Source organism: Ostrinia nubilalis, chromosome 4, assembly GCF_963855985.1.
Source record: "Ostrinia nubilalis chromosome 4, ilOstNubi1.1, whole genome shotgun sequence".
In the NCBI taxonomy this organism is placed as follows: Eukaryota; Metazoa; Arthropoda; class Insecta; order Lepidoptera; family Crambidae; genus Ostrinia; species Ostrinia nubilalis.
In genome coordinates this window covers 6,335,562-6,359,494 of record NC_087091.1, presented here as the reverse complement: position 1 = coordinate 6,359,494, position 23,933 = coordinate 6,335,562, and the positions used below count along the sequence as shown (strand labels likewise).

General features: G+C 38.4%; 1 protein-coding gene across 6 annotated transcripts in view; it reads right to left on the bottom strand.

The window, feature by feature from the left end:
- The window catches only part of LOC135088582 (polypyrimidine tract-binding protein 1), a 561,827-nt gene that overhangs the window by 51,448 nt on the left and 486,446 nt on the right, over positions 1–23,933 (bottom strand). For all 6 annotated transcript variants that reach the window (XM_063983454.1, XM_063983457.1, XM_063983456.1 and 3 more), the window contains one exon: positions 8,731–8,832. In XM_063983454.1, the coding sequence (XP_063839524.1) occupies positions 8,731–8,832 (102 nt within the window). Of the gene's footprint in view, positions 1–8,730; positions 8,833–23,933 lie in introns of those variants that run through there.

The window sequence follows — 23,933 nt, the reverse complement described above, 5'->3', positions numbered from 1 at the left end:
TTCACATTATTTACAAACCTATCGGCGAGCTCTAACCATGATGTGAACATCTATTATCAGTTTCCGCACACCACAGACTAAACCAAACGTGGTTTTCAAAACAAATAATGCGCTCGCTACTCTATGTTTGAACACGGAGTAGGTATTTCCCTCTGATTAGCGTTTTTACGCGATCGAAATCGGAAAAGTCTGTCCTTTCCCACCTTGTTCAATAAGCTTGAGTCAATGTTTGCAGATTCCAAAGGCAACGATATTAATTGATCTGTGCATTTAGTTTTCCGAGTTGATTGAAATCCTTGAACTAATAATTGCGATTTAGTGGAGCGACGGTAACTGGATGAAAGTTTGCGAAGACGACTAGGTACGAGGGAAAGTCAAGAGGATGGAGGTTCGTAGTCTTTGTCAACAGCCGATCAGACTAAAGTTATTTGTTGTAAAGTAAGTCTTATTGCAACTACATAAGGTGCTACAGTGTTTAGCCTGATGTGCTTTCATCTGTATAATGGTATTCTAAGGAAAATAATAAGACATGTAATTAATCATATTTCGTGTTATCATTTCAATTACATTTCTACTCAGCCTAAATATAGACTGGCCTGGCAAATAATGACACGCTTTGTGTGTACAATAAAGAATAAATAGGTCTTTTTGACCATTTTCTGAGGCACGTAAATAAGGATGTCTATTTTTTTTTGATTTTTTTTTTTTGATTTTGATGTTTGGTATGTTATCCGTTAATTTTAATTGTGCTTTTTGTAATGACTAAGAATGTACATAGGCTTATCATCTTCTTTACAAAAAATATATCGTTTCAGCCGAAAGACGTCCACTGCTGGACAAAGGCCTCCCCCAAGGATTTCCACAAAGACCGGTCCTGCGCCGCTCGCATCCAGGCGCCTCCCGCGACCTTCACCAGATCGTCGGTCCACCTAGTGGGAGGCCTGCCCACGCTACGTCAAAATAAAAATATATAAGTAAAAGTTTATTAATAAGATACCTACATAAAATCAAAGCATCGTTAGAAATACACTTGATTGTTGATACTAAACTCAGAGTTGCATCGGCCGTTAAAATTTCAAGAGCATTACACCAGGAGTCGCTGAAACTCGATCGTACAACTTTTAATTGGCAATTCCGTTGAATATTGTTAATAAATTGCCGACCATTACAGGCTGCTATTTGAAACTTGCTCAAGTATTTGCAGGTTGTACTGTATTCTAAGACTTGTTGTTTGTTCAATAGATTGCAGCTTGTTATTGTTGAGATATCTATATTTCAATTTAACAATAAATAGGTACAATAGAAACAAAAATACTCTAGTCCAGGCTAATAACTATACTAGATATTTTATTATTATAGTATCAAACTTTCTGGCCTACTTTTTATAAAGCTTGACCTCGGAAATACCTCTATAGCTGTTAGAAATTCTATTGTGCGCTAACAATGGCTATTACAATGCAGTAACTAAACTCAATTAAGTTACAGTCAAACCCGATTGACGCCATGTATAATAAGACAGGAGCTAATTGTCCCACTAATGTACAGTCGACGGCACATCAGACTTTACATTTCTGTCGCAAAATAGTCTGTATTACAACGAGATAAGACTGTACTGTGTTAAACTTGATGTGCAACCGGCGTGGTAGAGCCCGCACTTCGGTGCTAATTCATTCATGCATAAGAATGGGGGCCGGGGCGACTTTGTGACGGGAAACTTTTAATAGTGGCCCCACTTGGGCCGAATCACTTTGCAACTTCAACTAAAAATACACTCATTGATACAGATTACTCTAAAGTCTAAACGAAATATTGAAGTTCCTCAGTAACTTTCACCATTTACTTTTTGTTTTATAAGGAAAAATACTTTAAAAAATGCTATATTGTTTCTGCACAAAATTTTTTGAGATCTAATTTAGCAAACGGCCAAATAACGGCTAAGCCGTCGCAGTAAAAGTCTATCTCACACTCAGTAAAACAATGTTCTAAATCACTTGTTTCATAAGTTTTTGTTTGTATAGGTCGTTCCGTGTGCTCGTGGTGGAAAATCGTAAAATAAGATAGCCAAATGGTTTTAGTGCCCCTAAAACTAGCAGTAAAATAGTAAGTGCCCGGGCAATGAATATCTTTACAGCATCATTTGATTGATTACCGAATTTTCTGGGAACAAAATCGATAGATTCGGTACAAGCTTAATTGAAAGGGAAAAAAACAACATGTGCCTATGTGCTTTTAAGCTTTAATAAGGGAAATGCCTGTTTAAAAGATATTTGACGTGAAATATTAAGTGATATCCTTCCTGTTGTGAACGAAAAATTGTGAAATTTCGTCCTCTGTGCTGAAGGATTTAAAATGGAAGTACAAGAATAGCAAATGTTATTCATGAATTTCTTTCAAGTGAGACAACAAAGTTTTACAACATACGTGCACATGTTTAATGCAACTTCATAAAATCGCTGTAAGCCTCGAACCGCCCTTAGGGAGTTCGAAACAACCAAGATTTACTTTTGTTCTCCTGAAAAAAGTCTTTAATGAGATTACATCGGTGAATAAGTAAAAAAAGACGATTCTTTTCCGAGTACAAACAGTCAACCTGTACGCAGTCGTAACTCGAGATGAGCTCGTAAATGGTTAAGTAGTGGTGAAAGTAGCCCCTGCGGCAGCATCCTCAGATTTGATTGATCTTCACTGTGGAGGCCTCTCTACGTTTTTACAGGCCGACGTCAGAGGAAAATGAGGGAAAAAAACGGGAACATAATTAATTACTTTATTTGGACATTAATGACCCGGTCAAAGAGGACGAGGGTTGATTAGTGTGTTTTCTGCAGACGTGCTTTGTCTGATATGTTATTGGTTAAGTGAAAACGGTCCGTTATTAGAAATTTCAGCGCTTGTTATCTTGTAAGTTGAGCATCTTTTCAAGCAAAAGAAGGAGTGTCTATTAATTTTAATTGCTAAGTAAAAATCCGAGGCACCCGTCTGTTTACATTGGCGGTAAATACTCAAAACAATATTTGCCGCGAGATAAGTTCCTCCCATAAAACATTTTGTAAAAAGCAGTTGCTCAGTGTTTTCCTTCAATATTTTCCCAGCACGAGGTGTTCGCTACAACACAAAGAGAGGACATAAAAAAATACTTTTAAAAACGAGTCGCCATTCCGCCGATGGGTTCCAAATGAATATTCAGAGCGACAAAGAAGAAAGGGGTGTCGCAAAAAAGGCAGAGCCTAAATTTTCGCAGTGGAAAAAAGGCCGCAATCGCAAAACCATAAAATAGCAAATAAATAAGCGTCGCAGGGACACGTCCCTATTTAATTATGAATTAAGGCCAGGCTGTAACGAGATCACAATGTAATTAAGATTACTGCGGTGTTTTTTCTGGCCGCCCTAACAAGTGAGAGTAAATGGTCGGCAAAACACAGAAACTAACGCAGTTACCTTGTTTTACTGGAATAGGACGGGCTTTTTGTGCATTTGTTGTCGAATACGCTTTGGAATTAATTATGTATGTTGCTTACATACAATTTAGTTCGAGGAACATTGTAAGGGAACTACATTTATTATGTCTCATCTTATGCTACAAGATTATGTTATTTTATTTAGTTAAGCCTGCAAACTTTTTTTATGGGTTTTATAGCATAGGAAATTTAAAGGTGAGCTTTTGTATAATTATTTTCATTTTAGGACTCTTTTTCAGATAGGTAAATGCTCAATCTTTTGGACATTATTTGCAAATAAAACATTAAATGTAATTTTGTTTGCTCATGAGAGGGTTGAATACAGTATTCGGCAAGCAAACACTTTCCAGTAACTTTTCACCTTAGCACGAAAATATAAATTCTGTCTTAAACATTCAGTATGTTGGTTATCCGAATAAAAAAAAAATTAAAATAAAAAAAAATAAAAAGAAAAAATTATTTCTTCATTACAAATGTTTAAGGTCGTAAGTTCAATATCTAAAAAGATGTAAGTACATAACAACAAACACTCAATATGGCCGAGTAATGAAATTTGTTCGACCCAGAAAATATTTACTTAGTTATTTCAATTTCATACTTATTTTTGTTAAGGTCCTTTTCATTCGTTTTCTTAATAGCTGTGACATAATGACCGGTGACAGCGGGGAAATAAACTGGCTGCACGAAAGAATATGAAAATGGTTCCTTTTCGACGGGATGCTTCATTTCTATTTAATTTACGTAAATGATATACAAGGACGCGGTTCCTATTCAATATAGTATTTACGTGCTTTTTGTTGGGGCCCGAGATGACTTCTTGGGTTGGGAGGTCGGGAGTCGGGACTCTAAACTACTTGGCAAAAAATTTCTTAAGAAATGGAAATGTATTGTTTACGTCTAGAACATTGGGATATGAATAATAATTACCATGAAAATGAGAAGTATGAAGTTGTTTTTTATTTAAGAAATTAATGTTTTTCAGATGTTGATACTGTGTTTATAACCTTGATCTGATTCACTAAGTTTTAAGTACTGACTTGAAGTCATCCCTTTGACACACGCGGCTTTCATCGTTCACAAGCGGACTTACAATGTTTCGTTAACTATACAAAATTAAACCATCTCATTTGCTCGTATTCTTGTGAAAACCGTTGCCACAAGTATGACACTGCATTGTACTTCAAGTTTTTAATGGATGATGCAATCCATTTAGCGGTCGGTACGGGCAGCAGGGCTCCACAAACAAAGAGCCTGTTTGTGCACCGTACAAAGTGTGCACGTAAACGGCGCAGCGTATTTATGTAAATACACGATGAAACAACTGTGCAACGGGAAACACCCGAAACTGCGACCTTGTTTATTTTTTTACAACTCCTTCCATGTTGATTGTACCCTATTTTGCCGTACAAAACAAGAATAGACGTGTGCATGCTCGCGGCACTGATTCGAGTTTGGCGGAGAAAAAACGCGGGTTGGAATTAGGGCATGCAAAAACCGAGCGGTTTGGAAAAACCGGTTTTTTCGGTTTTTATTTTTAAAAACCGAACTAAACCGGTTTTTTCGGGTTTTTCGGGTTTTTCGGGTCGACTGTTTGTAAGTAAATAAAAATGCTGCAAATTATAATAAAAATCATTTTATTTCTTTTATATTCTAGTTTGACAAGATGAAGTTACATGTTCTGAACATAATATTGTGAGATCAATTGAATAGTTTAATTAAAAATCAAATATAAAGAGATCAACAATAGGATACTTCGCTCATTAGCAAAGCAAAACCTTTGGTCAGGACTTCTTGGCGGGAATCTGAAGCGTCATGTTAGCGGTTTTGTTTTATTTCCTCAAATTCGTGTGTGGGCGACTATTAATGTGTAATAATGGTGGATTATTAACCATTGAGTGTTCGTGAACGTCCATGGGTGTGGGCAAGTGAAGCAAAACAGTGCATCGTGATTCTTCTGGTTCTCTCAAGTTGTCCATAGGAGGTCTCAGTAAAGCACCACAACTTTACTGAGACTCAAAGGGTGGGAAAGGGTATCATCTATCATCCTTCATTATATCATTACTTGATCTCATTTTGTAACTCGTATCACTTATATACTGGAAAATGGCACAAATCAAGTCGACCTCGACGTGTATTGCCAACATCATCAAAAAAGAAGAAGAAAATTTGGTCATAGTTATGCTTATTTAAATAATATGTAAGTTGACACTGACAGAGACTAGCAAAGCAAAAATAATGGCGGCAATGGTCAAATACAAAGCGCGTTCCATTTTGCGCCCGCGCGCTTATAGCTTTAGCTAGAAGATACATGGTACTTTAGTTCAATACCATAGCCATAGACTATACTCTACTCATTCACATTGCATTCATCATCATTCATCATCATTTCAGCCATAGGACGTCCACTGCTGAACATAGGCCTCCCCCAATGCTTTCCATGTTGATCGATTGGCAGCGGTCTGCGTCCAGCGCTTCCCTGCTACCTTTACGATATCGTCGGTCCACCTTGTAGGTGGACGTCCCACGCTGCGTTTTCCGGTACGCGGCCTCCATTCCAGAACCTTTCTGCCCCATCGGCCGTCAGTTCTGCGTACTATGTGCCCTGCCCATTGCCACTTCAGCTTGCTAATCCGTCGGGCTATGTCAGCGACTTTGGTTCGTTTACGGATCTCCTCATTTCTGATTCGATCTCGCAAAGAAACACCAAGCATAGCCCTCTCCATAGCACGCTGTGCAACTTTGAGCTTCTGTATAAGGCCTATAGTGAGAGGCCACGTTTCCGAGCCATAAGTTATCACTGGTAACACACATTGGTTATACACTCTAGTCTTCAGGCATTGAGGTATTTTGGACGAAAAGATGTTGCGTAGTTTCCCGAACGCTGCCCAGCCGAGTTGGATTCGACGATTGACCTCCTTCTCGAAATTGGACCTACCTAGCTGGATCGTTTGTCCGAGGTAGACATACTTGTCGACAATCTCGAGAATTGAGCTCCCAACTGAAACTGGGTAGGGCGTAACATGGACATTCGACATAAGCTTCGTTTTGTCCATGTTCATCCTCAGGCCTACCTGTTGGGAAACTCGATTAAGGTCTTCGAGCATTGTGCCAAGATCTTCCAACGATTCTGCCATGACTACAATATCGTCGGCAAACCGAAGGTGAGTGATGTACTCGCCATTAATGTTTATGCCGAATCCTTTCCATTCCAGGAGTTTGAAAGCGTCTTCCAATGCAGCGGTGAACAGTTTCGGAGATATAACATCTTCCTGCCTAACGCCTCGCTGCAGTGGAATCGCCCCCGTGCTCTGCTCCTGTACTCGGACCGACATGGTGGCGTTTTTGTACAAGCACTTCAGCACCTCGATATACCGATAGTCAATACGGCACCGCTGGAGAGATTGTAACACTGCAAGTTATACTCCTCAGTCTTCTGTATAACCTGCCGCAGCGTATGGATGTGGTCTATGGTACTATAACCTTTTCGGAATCCGGCTTGTTCGGGAGGCTGGAAGTCATCGAACCTACGCGCGAGACGGTTCGTGATGACTCTCGAAAACAGTTTGTAGACATGACTCAGAAGCGAGATGGGTCTGTAATTCTTCAGCAAGGTCTTATCACCTTTCTTGAAGAAGAGCACCACCACGCTTCTGTTCCATGCCTCTGGCGTAGTTCCCTGGAGTAAGACGGAGTTAAAGAGTCTCTGAAGGACTTTCAGTATCGGTGTTCCACCCGCATTCAGAAGCTCCGATGTTATTCCGTCATCACCCGGTGCCTTGTTGTTCTTTAGCTGTTTGAGAGCCATCCTAATCTCGTATAGGCTGATGTCCGGGATATCTTCGGTATAGTGTCGAGTTAGCTTAGCTCTTGGATCTGAAGTTGAGCTATCAACGGGTTTGGTGACCGAGGTATATAGCTGTCCATAAAACCTCTCGATCTCACCCAGAACCTCGGCTTTTGTTGACGTTACACTACCGTCCGCCGTCGTTAGCTTCGTCAGCTGGCTTTGCCCAATAGAGTTGTCTCTTGCGAACACTTTGGAGCCTTGGTACCGCTTCCACATTGCATTACAATAATTGTTTTTATTGATATGACTAAAGAAGCGTGTTCTTGTATGAGTTATTAAATTATCTAAAATCGTAGAAGAAAAACCGAAAAAACCGAAAAACCCGGATTTATAACTGACAAAAACCGAGTTCCAAATTGTGTCGGTTATCCGGTTTTTTCGGTTATCCGGTTAACCGGTTTGCATGCCCTAGTTGGAATACTGTGGACGTACTCTTCGAATAACAGGCCCAAGGGCTGTTTTTTCCAGTGACATTTCATACGAATAGTTGCCCCAAAATGTATTGGTAGATCTTTCTGGAACATACTTTAACATTGTTTTAATACTATGTCAAAGATCAAACATTTTATTTCCTTTTACAATAAATTGTTATTTTTTTCTAATTCTTCTTGAGCAGCAAACTTAAATAATTCGTAACCTATTGACGCCGCATTGCAGGGCTACCGCTTGGGAAATACCTTGCATACGAGTGTCACACATGTTCCCAAATTCAATTCCGTTGCGGAATAACCAAAGAAAAATTCGAGCGTTGTCCTAAAAAATCTATTGAGTTCATTTGCCGAAAATTATCAATTCCATTTTGATTCAATATATTATGTAAAAATCCATCCGATATCGCAGGTCGGGGTAGACATTAATAAAAATTTGGCCCTCGAGTCCTCGGGGAAGCCCCTTTATAGCACGTTGGCTTTTTATGAGGGGCCTTTTATTTTAATACTCATTTTGGTTTCGCGATTCCATCGTTTTATCGCTTTATCTCGATTAATCGTTATTCGGTTAATTACGCAACCGAAGAAGAGTGGTTTTCGAGACGAGAAAAATTAAAAACCCCGCCGATTAATTAATTGACGCTGAAAGTAATTAAAGGTGAAATGTTTTATATACGTATCCAATTTGATATTTAGGCAGCGGAGTAATTATAAACGACCCTTGGGGATTCGTTATTCCCTAAATTCTACATTTATTTATTAAAAGGGATTTTACTTAAACAATTTTAATAAGTGTAAAAATATTTTGTTTTGAGTGTTGGCATATTAATGTCATTAGCACGTAATCGTTCAGTCTCAACTGGTCACTGGTTGTGACACATCTTTTAGTTTGACTATTTGCTTATTTAACAGATGCCACGGGTGTGACATTAGGGGTTGCAACCAGCCCTAATTTAGAAGAAGCAGGATACTAATATAAATAATTAGCATAAACTCTTACCTTTTTCGCGGCGGAGTCTTGGTTGTTATTGTCGGCGTGGTGCGGAGCGGCGGGCGCCATGACGGTGACGCCACTCTGCGAAAGAAGCTCGTCTGAGCCTCTCTGTAACAAAAAGAAACAATATTTACAATCAAATAAAAGAGGCACTAAAATAAACGAGCCAATATAAAATAAATTTGGCGACCGTGACTTTCTCGAAACTAAAGACCCCAAAATGGTCGGCGAAGATTGAAGATTTGGACTCATCAGATTGACGGGTAAATATCTGTCGCATTATCTAAGTCGTTATCCGTGGAAATCCTAATCCTATTTACAAAGAGGAAACGAAAAACGAAATTCCGCGAGTTAATCTTACACGTGCCCAAGTCATGGGCACGTCAGCATTTTTCTGCGCTTAGATCAAATTACGGTATGAAACAAATTTATACAATTTTCCGTCAAGCCAGTGCTGGCGTCAACGTCCCAGGATCAATCTCAATTTAAGACGGCGAAATGACAGACCTCAGCAGTTAAACGCACCGGGCGAAGGTATAAATCACCAGAGTAATAAAGCAAATGTACAAATGACGGGACGGTTCTGTACGGCGCAGAGGAATATCGCGACGCACCTGCCACGCCTCAGATATCACTCACGTAAGACACTTAATAAAGCCCCAACATCATTCTCCCCCAAAATATAAACACGAACTGTGATCATCTGCGTATCGACATTCACGGCGTTCGCGAATCCAAATTGAAGTTTGCAAACAATATTTTACATTATTTACAGTTACTTAGCATGTTGAACTCAAGGGAGATTTTATAGCCTGAATTTCATTAAAATTATATTTTTTCTAAATAATGTAAATTTTTGTAATGTTTTTAGTGGGTACAAATTTTATAAATTGAATTATGCAAGTTCGTTCACTTGCTTATATGAATACAATGTTTTATACAACTTACAAAAAAGTATCAACATTTTACTAAACTACACGCAGAATTAAATAGGAACGGTGCTACAATTCAGGCGATTTCCGATCGGGCTTATCCCAGCGAACGCTATGCAATATGCATCGGCGATTATAACAACATTCGTAATTTACATAATACAATAAGCAACAGATTACGCTAACAGCGGGAATCCCATTTTGCGGCATAAAGCTTTCATTGTAGAAAAAGGAACCGCTCCCCTAAAATAAAACCAACATCCGCGGGTCCTATTCCTTAGAGTAATTCCGTAGAGCGCGTGTAATAATTGCCCGAAATTAAATAACATTTTTCACCACAAAGAAACAACGAGGATGGAAATTTCGTAGCAGAATGGTGGATTGTGTTGGAAAAGAGGGCAGTTTTCGTTTCCATAACAATTTTTCAAGTTAATGAAGAATGATGTCGGATGCCTTCATAATGAAGACTGTGACAATACAGGGCCCATCTGCGATAACACTAATTGTGATGGGTTGTGTTAACAACGTTAAATTCGCAAATTAACGAGAAACTTTTTGACATTGAAACTTCCTAAACCACAAAGTGTAACAAATGGTTTTACGAATGTATTGGCAAAAATGTTGGAATCGTCGCAAAATCAATTCTTTATATTGGCTCTCCGCTTGATGGTATTTGGTTTTACTCTCGAAAGAAAACTGTGGATCTTTTCTCGATCAGTACATGCTCAAACGTTCCTCCAATATGTCATTTGAATGAACGTGATACGAGGGCCCCATCAAAATATCGGGAATAAAATATACATGAAAGGTTTACTTAGATCACACGATCTCGGCCCTTTTTGCCAGATAGTACGGACAGAATGATACGTTTACGTTTTCAAAGAGTATCAGGTCTATTGTGGCGAATCAATACGGATAATCTATTAGTGATATTAAAATGTTCTGTAAAAATTTCGGGATGGGTCCGATGGATTGTGTTTGTTGTTTTGCCGCGAGGATTTTGTTTTTTTGCACAATAATGTTCATTGTATTACGCAAACAATTTATCAATCCACGCGTGTAAATATGTTTTACTAGAATTGCCTGTTAGGTTTGAAAATATAATTTAGCTTATACAAACCTACTCTACATTTACAATATACAATTTCTGGGAGATGCGTCGTAATTCTAGTGAGTACTTTTCAATATTATTATGTAGTTACTAAACTTAATTCAAATACAGGCGTAAAACCCCAATTTTAAATAGACTTCTTCAAATCACGATTTGCTTTTAAATTCTGTTAAAACATCTCACAATCAGACTTTTTAATGACCCAGTTTCCTATTTAAAAGTAAATTGCTATGCAATAATCATAATCAATCATTTGACGACTGTATGTAGGTATAGCTTAATGATTATGTTGCCGGCTTCGACTTTAAATACGGTCACTGGTTCAAATCCCACTTGGGGAGAAGTTAGAATGACAAGCATAAACATTTAGGGTGGGGTGCACCATCTTACTTAACTTTGACAAACATCAAAAATCTGTCAAATTCCATACAAAAAACACCGGTTACCGTCATAGTTACCGTCAAAATTAGTTGTTGCAACTCAGCCTTAGACTGAGTTTGCATCCCCTTATTTTAACCGTGACTACAACCATAACCGGTGTTTTTTATATGGAATTTGACAGACTTTTGACGTTTGTTACTGTTAAAGAAAGATGATGCAACCCAGCCTTAGAATACCCAGATGTATCGTCTGACTTGACTACAGTCATAATAATACTCAAGCTCAGCACACTTTGGGCCTGGATTACCGTGATGATAGATAGAATAATCAATTTAGATAAATAAACAAACAGTATTAATGACAGTATAAGATCAGATAACAAAATATTGTCATAACAGCAAGAAGTGGCAATAAAAGGCAGAGCGTTCTACTGAAGTCAGTTGAGGAGATTTTTATGAAGGCTGTAAACACGATCGGTGGCCCACTATCGACGTCAAATGAAAAGTTTATGTTTCACTAACACTATTCAACTGGCATTAATCGATTTAATATCGATGAAAGTGTTTTATGAAGCTCATTAAGCTTGAATTGTTATTCAAATTATTGTAGTGTGTGCTAGTATGAAAATGTATAATTAGGTGTAAATGAAAATATTATGGATGATAATGTTGCAGAATCAGACCGCTTAAACATACCTAAGCACATTGGGAAATAACACTTACTGCTTCAAATACAAATATCAAAAAGTGATTACATTTTTACCAATGTTACAATTAATATCGTGGTTCGTTCGTAGGTATAGGTATTAATGTATTCATCAGCCTACTTTGAAAAATAATGGCTGTCGAAGGTAGCATAGTATGAAAGTAAAACGGAAGCGCTATGATTTCTATAACTTGAAACGCTGCGACGTAAAGCGCTTGAAAAAAGTGTTTAATAAGAGAAGTGGGTATTGGAACAAATTCAGGTAATAAAGAGGAACGTATAAAAGTATTAATAAATTCACGCGTCAACCGAACATTGTTTCAGTGGCCGAATAAAATGGAGAAAGTGAACATTTATGATGGGAATGAAAAATCGTTTCGGCATTTATGACGTCATTGTTCCTGAGAACGGCTCTAATATGAAAAAGAATAAAAAGGGTCTAGCGAGGAAAAGCTGTAACGAGTCTAATAATTTTTATTGCGATTTCACGAGCTTACAGTCTGATTTAACTTGGCGTGTGTAAATTATGATTTAATTTAATAACCGCCGTTGAAAACGAACGTAAAATGTTTTTATGTGAGATAATATACTTTTCATTAAGAGTCATGTGTTACTCTCACAATTTTATATTCATGTTTTATGGGCACAAGTAACTCGGCGGGATTGAATCGTTACAAAAATGTACGCGTATTTGCGCAATTCATGTTCGAGTGGGAAATGGGTCACTCACTATTTCGGTCATAAAAAATTACCAGGTCATAACTTTTAGCGTTACATGAAAGGTTGAAAATGTTCAAGGGTCCGTTTAATTATTATGGTTTCGTTTTGTTGAGGATCAACAATAAATGCCTGGTTTTAAAAACTCGTGAGTCATTTAACAAAGAGAGTAAATTGTTTTTTAAGTCTGAGGTTATTAAGAGCAAAGTGGTGACTTAAAATGTTTCAATCGAACGCTAACTCAATTGATTGGATTAATTGCTCGGATTTTTATAATTGTTACGGCTAGTGAAAAATCTTAAAAAACTATAAAGCGGTTTTGCTCAATGCCGTAACTTTTTCAAAAGGAAATAAAAAGTTTAAGTTTTTGTTAGTTTTTCAGATTCGAAAAAGAAACTAAACCGGAGAAAATCGTCTAAAATCAGTTCAGTGTTACTACATAATATGAGCACTAATTACTATGTCCTATAGTATTTAATTAAGCTTACAAAAATAGTAAGTGGTATTAGTTCTCGGGGCACGGTGCGGTAGTTAAGCGGTATCATAGCCGTATGCGCTCGCTTGTAATCACGGGAGCGTCTCGCACTAAGATGTCGAAATTAACGATCTTGATAATATTTGTCGGGTGAGCGCTGCCAGCGCCACTGTAATAGATTGCACCAATTTGTTCTGCGCTTATAACCGACATTTGTCAAGCCCACCCACACCCGATGATTTTCGCACTAACTTCATAATCGATATTCGCAAGTATCGATTAACGCCGAAACTCTTCGTCCGAACTCCGATATTAAGACCTTTCCATGGTCATTAATAAACTGTAACGACCTATTTTCTTCGATTCGAAACGTTAACGCAAATTCGCCCGAAGACTAATGCACTGTTAAAAATTCAGAGCGCGGTTGTTATAAATTAACTAGACGCTAGACAGTGTAAAAGTTAACAATTCTCATCACAACTAGGAGGCAAACCTCTTAGCCCCAGAACAATATAAGGAGACATTACTCGCTGTCACAACTCTACTTTATAGGGAAAGTAGGAGTTGCGAGTTTGTGTGAACAAAGTTGCGAGGGCCGGTTGCTCCGTAATGAATAGAGACGTCAGGCGGTAACCGCCAGTCGAGCGCAGCTTGCATACCATTTTAACTTGGGGCCACGATAACCGAACTATGTTGACCTAACACCGGGCTCGATACTGCAAACTACGGTTTGTTATCATACTACACACTTGTTAAGCCTCAATTAAACATCGGCGAGCGGCACAACTATAAGCCGTAAGATAGATCGTATCATTACGCTCGGTTGAGGCAATAGGAGCTCTATTTACGATATTGTTGGAGTAAAACTAATCTAGTCTTGGGAAAAGTTGAGCGATAAAAGTTAACGGAAACTGAGAGAAACAAAGGGCGACATTTAAAAGCGACGCTCAGTTGCATGCGCGATTTAAATAATAGGTGTATTATAGCAATCGGCGTTGTTTTATTAGCTTCATTACTTTATAAAGAACTAGAGGAAGCTTGACAAACATCTAGATTAACAGGAGTGCATACGGGTGTTAAATGGCGGCCACCATTCACTGGCGCAGTTCCATTGCCTTAAGTTTGTTCATAAAAATTAATCTTGCCCCCGCTTTTCTCATTGTTACTCGGGATCGAACGTAGCCTAATGTAACTGTGAGAATTATGTTGATGGTGGCTATTTATCGCGAGGGAGTGTTCCAAACAGCACGTATTCGTGTAAAACATTTAAACAAGTCTTTACCGTTTTGAAAACGTATTTTGTTAGCATAATAATGTGGATCGTAAAGCTAAGCAAAATTAAATGCACACGGATTACCGGGCTTCATAGTTTTTATGAAGTTTGTACGTAATAAATTGATATTAAATTTCGCTCGGCCTGCAAGCGGTGGCGAACTAAAAGCCCGGTTGGTAGCGTCGCTGGAGAATTGAATATTAGCATTAACAAGACAAATGTGGCGGCGGAGTTTGATAGTTTCTCATTAGGAGCAGGCCGGCCGACTTGTAGGGGCGTCGCGAAATTCACTAAGCCGCTTCCGTACATTTGCTTGATATGTATGAGCTTACTTGCCGCCTTTATAAATTTTGCTCCATGGAATCTTTGTATTCATGAGCTTTCACGGGGCTTGTTGGAGGCGAGTTATGAAATTTTGCGATGAGATTATAGTACCTTTTGCGATGATTTAAGCCGGTTTATTTTTTAATTAGTTGATGACGTTGTTTGCAAAAAGTTTTCATTGGCAATTTGCTTGTTTTTGTTATTATACCTACATTTAACGATTCCTAAGGGAAAGAAAGTACCTTTACTATTTTTAATTAATTATTGTTCATCCATTTACGATGTAAAATAACATTGCTTATTAAGATTGCGATATTTATAGTTATTTATCACATATTTGCCATCACACATCAAATCAGCCATTAAACATCAATACCGGCGTATAATCACATTACTTCCGAGCGATAAATTAACCAGCGTCAACAAAGGCCTGGTCCTCCAACCATAGCCTCATATTGTGAGGAAACACAATCAATATCACTTGACTCGGGGAAAACAAATAGATTCTTTATAGCAATGTACGAAGGTAACAATTCACCCCTCAATGGGTCGTATGGAATCTAAAGCGATCGTAATTTCGTCGGGCAATATTCCGCCTTTTCATATTTTCCTTTTGGTCCCAAATGTTATGCCGAGCCCGATACACGCCGCGATTCCGTTTGTTATTTCGAGCCCTCTCACGCCTCCGATTTAGTACATCGACACGTGAAGCATCAGTTAAACAAATATGTAGAATCACTTGACTCCCCTTGTACGTAAACCTCTTCTGCAATTTCATTTTGGATTTATGTACACTCATAACACTTAGATGTTGTGCCGCTAATTGGACGGTACCCCTCAAATTCATATTTATCTGAAAATAAATATAAGTACTCATAAATCATAGATGCTATAGCTACCATCACTGCAGATACTTATGACATTAATAACTAACCAGATAAAGATGCAACAAGGAAAATCAAAAGAAAAATTAAATTAATATTTTACAAATCAGGGTGACTCGGTTACTAAACATAACTTCCCAATAAATAATATCAATAATACCTATCTTTATCTCAGTACGGGCTGATAAATCTTACAATATTCTCAGTAAACAAAACAGTTTGTGTCTGCGATGGCTCCATATCAGAAATTCATGCCCCAATAGCTTTTAACAAATACAAGCCGATGGATGCTTTGAAATTTTGATACCAGTCGCATAGGAATCGCAAAGAAAATGTGACACTCCTTTAGTCGTTGTGCTACGTAGTCAAAGAGTGTCGAAAGACTTATGCTGATATGGAGTCTTTGAGGAAACACATCCGCCACTAGATTATGTATGCCATCTTTAAACTACACAGAAAATATTTTTTGTCAAGGCATGAATCCGAAATTTAAAGCATGCCACTTGAGATTGTTATTCTTCACATTTTGTAGAGGGAGCGTATTTCACAAATTTTGGTAACAATTTACGTCAATGAATCCGATACTCGGGGAAAATCGTTTTAGCCGCTTAAAATTTCACAGAGGAAGATAAGAAAATAGGAAAATAATATATTTTCGTGAAAGGGATAATTTGGAATTCCAGCTGTCGCGGTTTTGTTTAGAAAATGTTTATGTATTATCGGAACGCACTCGCGGGATTCGGGCAGTGTGGATGTGTGGTACTCGTACATTGATTGATGTCTGGATGGAAGTGATGGAATGGAAGTTAGGATTTGAAAGTATGAGGGATATGTGTCTGAGACGTAAAACAATCTAAGTTGGACGTGAAAACTTTCTGGGGAGCAGCCACATCCAGAGGTTGGTGGTTCAAAGGCGCTTGTTTACATTTGTCTCGGCGGGCGCGGGCACTGCCTCATATTTAACCGCCGACGGCGTTCCGCAAAGATAAATAAAAACGACCGAGATTTAAATACTTTTTGGTCCCTATTCTCCCACTTTCCTTTTGAAGAGTTGTCCCTTAGATTACAGAAACATTATTACAAGAAGATACTAAGTAATCTATGAACTTCAGCAAAGAAACTTTTTACTTTTCTGTCAATACTTTATTAAAGTTCATACGTTTCAAAGATTTCAAATTAAAGTTATTTTTGACTAGCGGCCGCCCGCGACTTCGTACGCGTGGATCTCGTTTTACCCCCTTCATCTATCTTACGCGGTTTAGATTTTTCATACAAATGTTTTTTCCCGCTAACTCCCGTTCCCGTTGGAATTTCGCAATATCCTGTTGTAACTAAGCTTTAAGTTTACTAAGGGACCTGCATGCCAAATTTCAAGCGTCTAACTTAAGCGGTTTATATTTTTCATACAAAAGGATTTTCCCGGTAATTCCTGTTCCTGTAAGAATTTCGGGAATTCCTTTCTTAGTGCACCTCTACGGTATCTAAGCTACGTCCCTTATAAATTTCAAGTGCCTACGTTTAGCCGTTTAGGCTGTGCGTGGGTATGTCAGTGAGTCAGTCATACAAAAGGAATTTCCCGCTAATTCCAGTTCCCGTGGGAATTTTGCAATATCCTGTTGCAACTAAGCTTTAAGTTTACTAAGGTACCTGCATGCCAAATTTTAAGCGTCTAACTTACGCGGTTTAGATTTTTTCATACAAATGTTTTTTCCCGCTAACTCCCGTTTCCGTGAGAATTTTGCAATATCCTGTTGTAACTAAGCTTTAAATTTACTAAAGTACCTGCATGCCAAATTTCAAGCGTCTATCTTACGTGGCTTAGATTTTTTCATACAAATGTTTTTTCTCGCTAATTCCCGTTCCCGTAGGAATTTTGCAATATCCTGTTATAACTAAGCTTTAAGTTTACTAAGGTACCTACTTGCCAAATTTCAAGCGTCTAACTTAAGCGGTTTAGATTTTTCATACAAAAGGATTTTCCCGCTAATGCCCGTTCCCGTGGGAATTCCTAAGTATCCTATAACCTGCCCAGGAGTATGAAGAATAATTGTACCAAGTTTCGTTAAAATCCGTCGAGTAGTTTTTGTTTCTATAAGGAACATACAGACAGACAGACAGACAGACAGACAGACAGACAAAAATTTTACTGATTGCATTTTTGGCATCAGTATCGATCACTAATCACCCCCTGATAGTTATTTTGAAAATATATTTCATGTACAGAATTGACCTCTCTACAGATTTATTATAAGTATAGATTACTACCTACGTATTTATAACGACATAAATTTTAATGTAAATGTAACCGTAAATTAAACGTTAAATATTTAAATTACCTTTATCGTATAGCTGCAGTGAAATATTAGGTAGATCCAAGATGTAGCCTCGCATCTGACCGCCTGAAGGGACAAAGCATCGAAAGTGTCCGCTTCCAAAGCCTTGTGTCAGAATTACTGGCGTCAAAACGTCGCACTTGACGGCCTAATGGGTTTAGCCGTAGTGGCAACTTGCCGGCCCCACCGTTACAACAACAGTTGTGTTAACGAGTTTCAGAATTGGTTAACACGACATTTGGCCAGTATACGCTGAAAGGAACGAGTCTTTGCGATATTGCACGGTAATAGCTTTGTTTAACGCTGATAGCTCACGATAAGCTGGATATGTTCTGATCTGACTTCTCAACTCGAAAGTTTAAACAAAATTGATTCGGGTTCAAGTTCAAGGATCCGATGAAATCCAATGCTACAAATATCGAGTTCACTGAACAAATGACCTCTTTAGATGTCTTCGGAGTTTAAATCTGAAATTGATAGTTCACTTTCATTTATTTGGAGAGCGCGCTGCATCCCGGTTGCAGTCTGGTACGACGACTCAATGGACTTAAAACTGAGCTCGGATTTGCGAGGAGCTAATGTTCTTAAATCGGAACAGACGGGTAACGGCCAGGACAAATATTTTGCCACTTCGCAACGTTACCTGACCGGGGAAGTGGCCGCGGGCGCGCCACGCGGGGAGACAAAGTAAATATGTCCCCGTTACCCGGCCCTCCCCACATTTTATCGGGGAGCGATCGGCTCTCGGGTCGGGAAATGAATTTAAAACGTGTTTGCGGGTAATCTGTTATCGGTCCCTTGTCTCTCGCTCGAATATAGACGTTCGGACCGCTCCTATATCGCGTCTGTGATTCCGAGCCGCCGAACACGTGGCGTCATAACACTCCACTTTATTACAATCCTCGATATCTGGTAATAACATAAGATTTATACGATCAATTCTAGAAGGAGATTACTAACAACTTATTGTGGGTAGGTCTGAAACTTGATCTGAAGTTAAGTCAGCGGGTAACAATGTAAACTCAAAGGGATCTGAATTCATTTTCCCTAATTAAAACTGAGCTGACCCTTGCCAAATATAAGGAACAAATCTCGTTATAGCGCCAATTGAATTTGAAATAACAACTAAATATGAAGGTACTTTGGGTATTGTATTACTTTGTATTGAGTTTAATACCTACGTTCTTACGTGACATAAATTTAAGGGAACATAAAATTGTTAAAAGTAGTCAATGTAGGGTTAAGGCGGAGTCTAATACGAGCACTGGGTTAATTATTTCGTCACAAGAGCTCTCGTAAGCCACTATAACAGCGCTCCAGCCAAGCTCGGGGGCCATAAAAGCTACATAATACGCGGCGACGTAAAACTCTTATTATTTTATTATCTGCGAAACGGTCGCGCAAAACATCTCGTAAAATAAAACCTGTCGCACGTTGGTAGATGCAAGACTCTCTCGAAGGCGCCGTTCAGCCAATGCGCGCTGACTAAATCCAGGAGGATTCAGTGTGGACACCGGTTAGGATCGAATACACCGAGCTACGTGGATTTCTATGGAAAATGCAGACTTTATGGTAGCCGAGGGATAAGTTTCCATTTTAAATTGAAGAGAAACTCTGAAATGTTTCCTTGTCTCCCGCCGGGGCTGCGCGAGCCTGAATAAAAATTCACGTCAGGTAAGCGCACAGAAATATTTACACAAACCGAACAGCTTACTGGGATGCAAGTGGTTAGATAAATAAATGTTCAACTTATGGCTTTTATGCGTGACGTCGGTCTATATGACCGATGACGGGGGTGAACACTATATCAAAATTGGCAATACCAGTATACATTTTTATGTACGCTTCCTAGAAGAGGACTCTTATGAAACATCTCAGTTCCAGGTAAAATTTTCAGTGAGAAATTATTCAACGCTTTTTTTGGCGAAAATGCGACTAAGTCCCGGAAACGCCCATTTACATAGCCGATGTCGGCGCGATGGTGCGTGGCGACTTCAAATGGGAATTATAATACCAAATTGAATACAAAACTTTCCTTTCAGTGCCGAGTAATGGAGGAGTCTATGCACCGGAACAATCGAAAAGACAAATAGAATGAGAGAGGAGACGAGACACTCGCTCTGTTAAAATAATAAGTGCCTGACGTCTTTTTGGACGTTCATGCCGCGTTTTTTGTAACGATAAATTTTTACGCTTTGATCTTTCCAATTCAAATAGGCTTTTTTTCTCGTAGAATCAGAAGTTATAGGAATATTTCAAAAGCTTTAAGTGAGGCGACGGAGCGGATTTTCCTTTCCACCGGCTATATCATTCTGATTGAAATGCAAATGAAACGGTGTCCGTTCGGAACGTATTTATTCTATCTGACTTCTCGGTTAATCTTTGAAATTAGGCAGATAGCATACTGCGATTTATTGATATCATATCGGGAATGAATTTTTAATGATTTCGATTAATATATGAGTAGGTAGGTTGCCTATGCTGACAGTGATTGAAGAGTTTCATACTTATGACTATAAATAACTAGTTAAGTATAGATAATGCAACATTAATGAATTTACAAATATAATACACTTTTATTTAATGATATTTTTATATCCAAAGCAATAGTAGTAAAAATTTATAAAATTTAATCTTTCTCTGCAGTCCCGCAATGACAGGGATTGTTTGCTGAAGAATCTGAGGCGGTTCATTATTCCGTTCCGAGTTATTTGGCGCCCAACGAGGGGCTATATTCGCTTCACGGCGAACATCTGACGAATCACTCGCCGGCTTAAGCTCCATCTTCGGAGCCTTTTATTTTTCTATTTCCATAATAATGCCCGTAACCTTGTGGAGCGCTTCATCGCACAATGCTCGACACAGTCGTAACTTGAAATCCGAACAAGTTACACAACGAAACAAGCTGCAACAAAAACATTTGCCTATGCCGACGTTAGTGAATTGTTCTCCCGCTTGTGACTGGGTAATTTCCATACATTTCAAGTTCCATCGCCTGCGGGACGTTCGTTCTTTTGTTGATAAATGTTTGACGGGAACTCCGGGGACGCCATTAAAAGTTTTTTCGTGAATAATTCCAGTTTACATACGCAAATGTTTACTCGTGAGTTTACCCGCGCTCACCTATTCGGTGATTTCTTTTCATAGAGGCGTTTGTTCGAAGAGCGGTGGGTTTCTTCTGAACCGACTCGTTGAATAGGTAATTGGAAAAGTTTTTTGTGTTTTCTTTGTCATAACTCTAGTTTCGTGGCAAGTGAGCGCGATCTGCAAGAGTAGCAAATACTCGTGGGCGGTGACTCGAGAACTCGTAATGTTGACTCAACGCGTCTTTTCCTACTTCCTTTTCGGCGAGCAGACGAAGTTATAAACTTTTCGAATTTTATGACGATTTGCCAAAAGAATTGTGACATTCATACTATGTAAATCAATGTAACTTAAATATTAGGATTTGTAAAACGAATATATCTCAAATAGAAAGACGAACCTTCATAGTCTAGGAGCCATACTAAAATACAGGATACAACCATAAAATAAGCGCTTCGACACTCCGATCAATTTCCAAAATGCAATCTAAATTGCCCGCTGATATCTTAAGCCCCCACTAAGCCCACGTAACATCAGTGTAAACAAACTCCGAGCAGTTTATTCGAAGTTCCGGCGCGCGATCACTGCAGCTCGCGGTGTGGCGAAGAAGTTCCTTAAGCCATAACTCAGCAAGATCAGATCGCGGACAAAAAGGCGGCGCGTCACGAAGGCTGAACGGATAGACGCACGTGCTTCGCTGGCGAGGGTTAAGCTTAGTGTTTCAACTTGCTTGAGTGGATTTGGCTTAAAGACAACTTGACGAGGCGGGAACATGATAGGGTTTAGGTTGTGCATTGATGGATTGATTGTCACAGTTTTAAGTATAGTTTATAAACATTTACCCCTTATTAATAAAAAGTTACACCTAGGATGAATCCAGGATTAAAATGACATTTCCATACTTAATGACAATTTAAGCCAGAGTTCAACGAGAGTGCTACTTTTATTAATAAGGCCGTTAATGCTAACGTAAGTTTGTTATAACCCATAAGTAGACAATATTACAGGCCAAGTGTGCACTGTGCATGACAATGTTTTTATAAATTTTTGGATACTATTACCTGTTAATGGGACACTACTATACACTGGAAATAGATCACTAGTCTAAAGGCTTTGCAAATTGGTACACTATAGTACTATGTATAAATAAACATTAAGCAAAACTTGCTTATAATCATAACAACTCACGTTACAGGCAGGTAAAAATTGAAGTCTTCATAAAAAGGAAGAAGCCTACAAAGACGAGTCGATCGCTTCAAAACCTCAGCACGTATACACGTTTGTTATACGTAAACACATTTCATATTACCGTGAGGGATGTGAGGGTATCCACGTAAATAATTTTAAGGATCAGTGGAGGCAGCCAGTGTGATTATTTCGCGCTAACGAAATTAATAAGGTAAATTTCGGCGGTGTGAGCGGGGCTTTATTGCGTTACGGTGAAACCGCTTGTTTGATGTGAAAAGCTAACGTTTTATAAAAATGCATCGAAAAAAGTTATGATTTAATATTAAGTTTAATCTTGTTGATACCGCGCTAATAGGAAAAATATTTGGGGTATTAAAACAGAAGTGATGATATATTAGATTAATCTATCATATTGGAAACTTGTAGCAATTAATTAAAAAAAAAACATCGTTAGATTAATTTTAAAAAGTGCAATTGAAAACACGCAATTCAAACTTTATTTATGAGTAAAAATAATAAATTTAATTGGAAAAATACCTACAATATAAGTTTTTATTTTTATAGGTAGCCACAATCCCTATTTGGTCTTAAACGCGAACATCTTAAAATGTTTGGGTGTAACTAACTATAAGACTTTTTTTACAACTTTGAAACTTATTGAATGCAAATCTTTAGGTAGGATAAAGAGTTCAGCAACCTAGGGAGATAAGAAAAACCAAATAAAGCAAGGTTTATGCAAGTTAATAGAAAATGAAAGTTTTTACGAGCCATAACGTCACCTCTGAAAGTGAAATAAAATGTTATCCTTTTTATCCAGTAAGAAATATACGACCCCACTCGTAATGTTACCGTTCTGTTATTGTACAAACATTTTTAAATAAGCAATTGGAGAGATTAAAAGGATAAGGATAGAGATTTACGTTTACATTTGGCAACCGAAAGTGGGAATTTTGTTAAGAATTGGTTATAAATCTCACGGTAAGGAAGAATGGTATACTTTTAAGCCAGTTCCTATCAATTTAGTTCAATTTTTCTTTGGTTTCAACAATTACTCTCACTGGAATGGAAGATAAGACGAAATAATAAAAACAAAAGCAGTCAACGTAGGAGGACCGATTAAGATATTGTTTCCTACAAAAACATACTCAAGCGAGATATAATAAAAGTGAAACGGACATTAGAGCTGGAACGAGTGTATCGTATCAGAGGACAAATCGAGGGTGTCCACATCAAGTCTCGTACGACAAATTATGTGCTCGCGAACAGATAGCGATATTGTCGTCCCAAAAACACTTTTCCCTTGTTTTCCCCGAAAATGGGGAAGGAAGAGCGCTAGTTCGGGTAGACAGCTTGATCCAGCGTTCGGCCGTTCAACGGGCAGCAACAAGTCCCACAATGCCACATACGAATTCCAACCTTCAACCCGCACTATTAGGGGCTACTTTTAAAAGTTGTGTAGCGAAAAAATAAAAGAATTCATACGTGTCTAAACGTACGGCAAGACGGAGAGAAGATAGAAAGTTAAAGTGATGGAGCGTTACAGACATTAGGTAAATTGTTTGAGGAAACAGGCATAATACTGTACCATATTTTATATTAAGTAGAAACATGTTCGTAAAAGTTTTATGGTATTACGATTATTGTTTTAATTCTTTAAGAATATTGATAGGGCTCTGAAGTTTTGATGTATTGAGATGTATCTTTCTTTATATTATGTATTTATATACTTACACGAATTTGCCAAACGCTACCTTTCTAGACAAAAATAGGGACTGAAGGCTCTATTGTTCAGAGGAAGACAA